Source organism: Halichoerus grypus, chromosome 9 (assembly GCF_964656455.1).
Source record: "Halichoerus grypus chromosome 9, mHalGry1.hap1.1, whole genome shotgun sequence".
Taxonomy (NCBI): domain Eukaryota; kingdom Metazoa; phylum Chordata; class Mammalia; order Carnivora; family Phocidae; genus Halichoerus; species Halichoerus grypus.
This window is the reverse complement of record NC_135720.1, coordinates 851167-858001: the sequence shown is the minus strand read 5'-3', so window position 1 is coordinate 858001 and position 6835 is coordinate 851167. Positions and strand designations below refer to the sequence as shown.

The following is a 6835-nucleotide window of genomic DNA, read 5'->3' as shown; positions in this document are numbered from 1 at the left end:
GGCACTTGCCTCTATGACAGCCCTTCACCACGGGGTTGGGAACCGTCCAGCAGAAGAGCACTCGTGTGAACAGCCCTGCGCTCAGAGCCTCCGTGGCCAGGGCAACCGAGGCGGATGCCACCCACAGGCAGGCTCCCTGGGTCCCCGATGATGCCCGAGCCAGGCTCACAAGCTGCCTTGATCCCGGAGGCTCAGAGGACACGGCCTGATCACAGGCCAGCCACGTGCTGGCCCCGTTCAGGAGGCCTCAGGCCCTGTCCCCCTAGAGCAGGCAGGCCAGGATGACAGCCTGGCCCTGAGGACACCCCGGTCCCTCTTGGCTCTGAGCACAGCAGGAACGCTCGCTCAGCAGTTGGCACCTGCCCACACCAGCTCCCTGCTCGGCAGGACCGAGGCTGTTGCAGGAGAGGAGGATGGCGCTCTCGTCCGCGGGGGACGTGCAGAGATTCACGCTGCTGCCAGACTCGGAAAACAAAGACTTTTGTTTCCAGAAATCCCGATGTGGCCTGTGCGGGAAAACAGTGGCAGGACTGAAAGGGAGCGTGCCGTTGCAGGTGAGTTCCAGTCCAGCAGGGCCGGCGGCCGTCCGTGCCCGAGCACGCCCATCTCAGGACCACCGTGTGCTGCCTCGTCTGACCTTGGGTCACCCCAGCGTCACTCAGCAGGACCCCGTCTCCTGCCAGCCCACGGCCTCGAGGGCCTCACGCAAACAGCATCTCCCAGGGTGAGCCTCGTGAGCTGGAGGCTGGGGGAGAGAACACCCCCAAGGCCCGGGGGGCAGCCCCCCATGCCTCCCGTTGTCCACAGCTCTCACAGAAGCCTCTCTCGGCCAGGTGAAAATGGGCTGCACGCTGCCATCCCTGAAACGCAGGAAAGGCTGGAGGTCAGAGGCGGGCAGCTCCTCCGTCTGTGCGGACGGTGGACACCACAGTGGGCCTCCCACACCCTCATCTGCTGAGGTCTTTCTTGCCTGTCCCCTGGGTGACGTGGAAAGGCCCCTAGCTGCCCCGTGCAGGCAGGCCACGCCAGGTGGTGCATGTAATCTGCACAGAGCAGGACGCTCACAGAGACCCTACTTCACATGTTCTGGGGACCAGAATTATGGCCCCTGTGCCACGGGGTTCCATGGGCCCCAGAATTTATGCCAGGAAGGCTCCAGCCTGAACCCGCCAGTGGAAGCACTGGGTTGGGAGACGGAAGGTGGCAGAGAGAGAAGCCCTGGTTGCTCCTGCAACTCAGCAAGCAAGTATGTGTGCATGGCAACCATGTGATCACACTCACTTTGGTGCAGCGGGAGCTGAAATCCCCACTGGTTCACGGAGATACCTGCATCTTGTTGCGTCCTGCAGGCCACACCCACTGCATCCACCTGCAGGTGGAGGCAGAGTGGCCCAGCCGGGCTCGAGCTTATCCTGGACCAGAGTCCCCAGAATCCCCAGCATCCCCAGAATCCCCAGCATCCCCAGTGTCCCCAGAATCCCCAGCATCCCGTGTCCCCAGCATCCCCAGAATCCCCAGTGTCCCCAGAAGCTCCAGTGTCCCCAGCATCCCCAGCGTCCCCAGCATCCCCAGAATCCCCAGCGTCCCCCACGTCACCAGCGTCCCCAGTGTCCCCGGCATCCCCAGTCCCCAGCGTCCCCAGAATCCCCAGCATCCCCAGAATCCCCAGCGTCCCTAGCGTCCCCAGAATCCCCAGCATCCCCCCGCATCCCCAGAGTCCCCAGTGTCCCCAGCATCCCCAGCATCTCCAGCATCCCCAGTCCCCAGCGTCCCCAGAATCCCCAGCATCCCCAGAATCCCCAGCGTCCCCAGCACAATGGACCCAGACAAGCAAACCACACGCTGGTGAAGACAAGCAGTTGTCATTCGAAGCCTCTGAATTCTGGGATGGTTGCTTATGTTTCCTTTTTCCTAGCAATACTGACCAAGACCTACTCCCAACACACGCAACAGAGAGCAACTGTGCCAGGTACTATGCCAAGATGAACAGCACTCTTTATGCCACAAATCCAACCATGAGCGAAATACAAGGAGAAAGAAGTTATTGCTCAAAGACGTTTAACAAAAATGAAAGTAGCCAACACAAGAAAATGCAGTGAGCTTTCTGACAAGCAGCCAAAGTACATGAAGACAGGTGAAGACAGACTTTCCTCGGGGGCTGTAACATACACTGGATATTCTACTTGGTGAATTTGAACAGGTTCTCACCTGGCCCTTTATCTCACCAGGTCCTGTTGGGTAATTATTGAGGATGCACAGGTAAGATAAAGTTAGGATTCTGAGGTCGTCTGATCAGTGACCACCAGAAGCCTAAACACAGCCCTGCCTGGTGGACACAAGCTGGAGAATCACCGCTCGCAGCCACGCCCAGGAAGCTGGCCAAGGAGGTGAGTCAACGGAGCAGCACCCTCCATGTGCTGGGGTCTGGAATCCAGTTACTCCAGAAGGTTCTCTGTAAACAAGGTAGACCTAAGCAGCCTGACACTTGCCCACGACTAAACCCACGGTCAGCCAGCCAGATACTCGGCAGTACCAGGAGCTGAGGGGCAGGGGATGGACGAGTGAGTGTGGAGTCCCACTGACAGGGAGAGAGAGATGGTGGCATGAGCACGTGGCACGTACAGAGGAGAAGGGGACAGGGACGTGGCTGGGCTCTCCCTCACTGCGGGCAGGATCCGGGCCTCTTAAGGACCCTGGCTGTATGAATACAGGAGACCACAGGACAAGACCCTAAACTCACTTGTCCCATTCAAAGTCCCATCACTACGACTGAAGTCTGACACAGGCCCTAGGACACGGCCCGTCCACACTGCACTCTGTTGCCTCTGCTGGCAGGACAAACTACCAAATGTTTAGTGGCTCAAACCAACACCAGGTTAGCATCCTACAGTTCTGTGGGTCAGAAGTCCCAAGTGGGTCCCACTGGGCTAAGTGTTAGCAGGGCCGTGTTCCCACGTCTAGGCTGACCACAGTCCTTGGCCCACAGCCCCTTCCCCACCTGTGAAGCCCACATCCCATCTTTCTCTTCTGCCCACCTCCCCAGGACCCATGATTAGACCAGGCCCACCTGCATAACCCAGGACTGTCTCTACTGCAAGCTCAGGTGATTGGCAGCCCTAATCCATCTGTCTCAATTCCCCATTACCATGAAAGTAACATACCCATGGATTCTGGGGATTTGGGTGTGGACACCCTTGGGCCCATTCTTGGAGGGCAGCGAAGAACTTAGTGGGCAGCAGCAGCTAGTCGGTACTTGAACTGTGTCTTTTATGGGTTCAGAACATCGTCAGGGCTCCCTGACCCACCATGAACTGTCCACCTCTCATCACACGTGGCAAGCAAACAACATCTGACAGGTCTACCTCCACTGTGTCCTTGAAAAAGACCCTGTGGCCGGGCCATGCACACAGCCCCCGGGATGCAGGGGCGGGCTGGGAATGCTGGGCTGTCCTGTTAGTGAGCCTCTCCAGCCTCCAGTGTTGGAGTGCAGAGGCTAATTCATGGGCTCCCAGCCACAAGGTGAGGAAGACTCAGGGGTTGTGCAAGCAGCTGGCCCAGGGTAACTTCCCGGAAAGCAAGAACCATTCAGATCAAGGGTCCTGAGTTGTAGGACATCTCAGTGCAGACATCGCAGCACCAGGAGGAGCCTCACCCATCCGCTGCATAAACACTTCTGGGAAGAACGGGACTCTTTCCAGCTCCCAAGAGCGTCCCCCGACATACAGCCTGTCATCCACCCCCTCACTAATGCTTTTTTTGAGAGGAAGATGAGAGAGTTTGACTTGGAAGAGGAAAATGTAAGCTTAACCACGTTAGCTGCAAGTTTTCAAGTGCACGCGGCTTGCTCACATTTTCAATGTGTGCTGTAATTTCCTGGGCCGGCCCCATATTCCCACAGCCATTCCCAATCAAACTCTGGTCATTAACACACCCTTTCGCCATGAGTTGAAACCTTTGTCAATCAGCTCTGCCCTTGCACAAGACTCCAGCCAATAAGCCATAAAATAAAAAGCCAAACCATCTATTTTTAATTCTGTCCCTGGCACAGCACTGCACTCCTATGTACTAAAAAGGAAGGTCTGCTCATAAGGGGGACAAAATTCTGGTTCAAAAAGGTAGTAATAGGTTAAAAGTATGCTGAAAACAGAGGTTTTCGGGGAAGTGTACTGACGTGTAAAATTTACTTTGAAATGCATCCCAGATTGGATGGATTACTGAGTGGACAGAGGCAAGATGAGTGGACAGTTGTGTGATAAAGCAAGAGTGCTAAGACATTAATGGTAGAAATCTAAATAATGGAAATTCCTCTGTTTACTGCAAAACTCGTCCAACTGCGTTGTGCAGCAGAATATTGCCATAGTGATTCTAGGAAGCGCAGCACACCTCTTTCTTAGATGAAGGCATCATGTCTCGCAAGCTACATTATTTCAAGGCTTTTATGAATATCAATCATTTTAGGCAGTAGAGCGTTTTCTACAAAGGAAGTGAAACCTTATACTCTTTGTGTAATCTGCCAAAGATCCTTACATGACATCTGTCAGGGAACACAGGACCCCTGGGCTCTCCTCCTGCCTGTGGATCATGAGGGGCACGTGGCCTTCCTTGTGATCGCGGCCAGCTACAGCCGAGCAAATTCCCCTTGGCAGAAGCCCAAAGATGGACCAGCCTCGATACTGCTGGTTAAGTTACTGTAGAGTATTCCCCTAAGGTCCTAGCAAGCTCCAGCCAGCTGAAAATCACCTGCTCATGGTCAGGACCAACTTCAGTTCATGGACAGAGGCAGAGACAGGGAAGAAAAGCTGCCTTTGGGAGTGTCTGCCTGCTTTGCCGGCTGCCACCCCGTATTAAGCCCTGCAGCCACTATCCGCGCTGCTCCTCCCACAGGCGGGCAGGCACACCAACACCACCACGGCACAGACGCAACCGTTCTCCCTTTCCGTTCACAAGGAAACAAGACTCGGATGGTTTGCGTACTGTGTTGCAGGCGGGCCGGCTGCCAGCAGAGCCGGGATCAGACTCGAGTGCACGAAAGCAGGCCCCTAGCCCAGGGGCAGCCCCAGACAGCAGCAATCACCCCCCCTTGTGGTTTGTTAGAAAGCAGAGTTTCTGGACCACCCAGACCTACCCAGTTAGAGCCTGTGTCTTCAAAGGAACCCCGGAGCTTCAGTGGGACACAGACGGCTGAGAAGCATCCAGTTCCCTCAACCGCTATACCAGTGGTTCTCAGTTTTTCTTGTGATCAGAATCATCTGGAAGGCCAGTTAAAATACGGATTGCTGGGCCTTACCCCCCAGACTTTTGTATCCAGTAGGACCGGGTGGAGGACCCGAGAATCTGCATTCCTAACAAGTTCCCAAGTGATGCTGGTGCTGCTGGTCCAGGGACTACACTTTGAGAAACACTCACTTTCCTAGCCTGCCTCCAAACCCTCCCTCAGGTGATGTATCTATTGGAATATATATGCTAGCTAACATCTTCTAAGCTGGTAAACTCACAATCTTCCAGACATTAACCCTACGGTGCACATTTAAGTTTTTACAACATTTTTCTGTTTCCAGTGGAATTGGGATTTCTCAGCAAATGCGTAGTATTTTATCTGAGCTAAAAACTGAAGTGCCCCAACTGTACAAGCTACACTTGGAAGGGGTCCAAGCACTAATTTCTCCATGTTCTCCAGTTTAATCATGTCTTCCCTTTGATGGTAGGAAATGGGCACACATCACGGTCATTTGAAATTTCCAGGGAGACAATAATCAGGAGACGTGCAATAATCATATACCATTAAAATACTCTGCCTTACATAACAAATATTGTGCAACTGTGAATTCTAATCCATTTGCATGCTAATAGAACTTGAAGTGATCCAAAAACTAAACAAAAAGACAATCTTGAAAGCAGCAAGACATAAGCAATTCATTGTGTACAAATGATCATAAATAAGATTAACATTTGGATTTCTCATCAGAAACCATGGAGTTCAAAAGGCAGCAGGGTGTCATATACAAAGTGCTGAAAGAAAAGAAAAAAAGATCTTTCAGTCAATCATTCTATATCCAGCAAAACTATCTTTTGAAAATATAGGAAAAATTAAGACATCCCCAGATAAACATTAAGAAGGTGTGTTGCTAGCAGACCTTCCCTACAACCAATGCTGGAGGGAGCCCTTCAGGATGAATGGAAAGAAACCAGGTAATAACTCAAGTCTGTATGAAGAACACCAGCAAAGGTAACTAAACAAGTAAATATGAAGGATAGCATAAATGAACTTTTGTTGGTAGCTCCTTTTATTTTCAATCTGATCTAAAAGATAAGATGCATAAAGCAATAATTATAAATAATAACTATACATCCATGTTGATGGGCAAACAATGCATAAAAGAAAGAGAAGACACAAGTTACTAAAATCAGGAGTGAGACATTATGACTGACTTTAAGGAAATAAAAAGATCATAAGTGACAGCACAAACCATGGTGTCCCAGCAAATCAGATAGCCTACATGAAATGGACACATTCATGTAAACACACAAACTACCAAAACTGACTCAAGAAGAAATAGGTCTATAACAGTTAAGAAGATTGAGTCAGTGATGATGATGATGGTGATAATTAAAACCTCCGACAAAGAAACACTCAGGACTGGATATCTTTACTGCTGAATTCTGCTAACAATATAAAGAAGAATTTATACCAATAATTATTAAATTTTCCACACAACAGATGAGGAAAGAACACTTCAGAACTCATTCTGTGAGACCAGTATTTCCCTGATACAAAAGCCAGGCAATGATATGATGGGGAAAGAAATTTACAGAACAATATCCCCTACAGATACAG

The 6835-nt window shown here is 51.5% G+C and overlaps 1 protein-coding gene across 1 annotated transcript in view; it reads right to left on the bottom strand.

Annotated features, from left to right (window-relative positions):
- Positions 1 to 662: 662 nt before the first annotated feature.
- The window catches only part of WDR27 (WD repeat domain 27), a 112852-nt gene continuing 106679 nt past the window's right edge, over positions 663 to 6835 (bottom strand). Inside the window, exons 26-27 of the mRNA XM_078054453.1 lie at positions 1282 to 1369; positions 663 to 860 (exon numbers count right to left, since the gene is read on the bottom strand). Coding sequence (XP_077910579.1) covers positions 811 to 860; positions 1282 to 1369 — 138 coding nt within the window. The 3' untranslated portion in view covers positions 663 to 810. The remainder of the gene's footprint in view (positions 861 to 1281; positions 1370 to 6835) is intronic.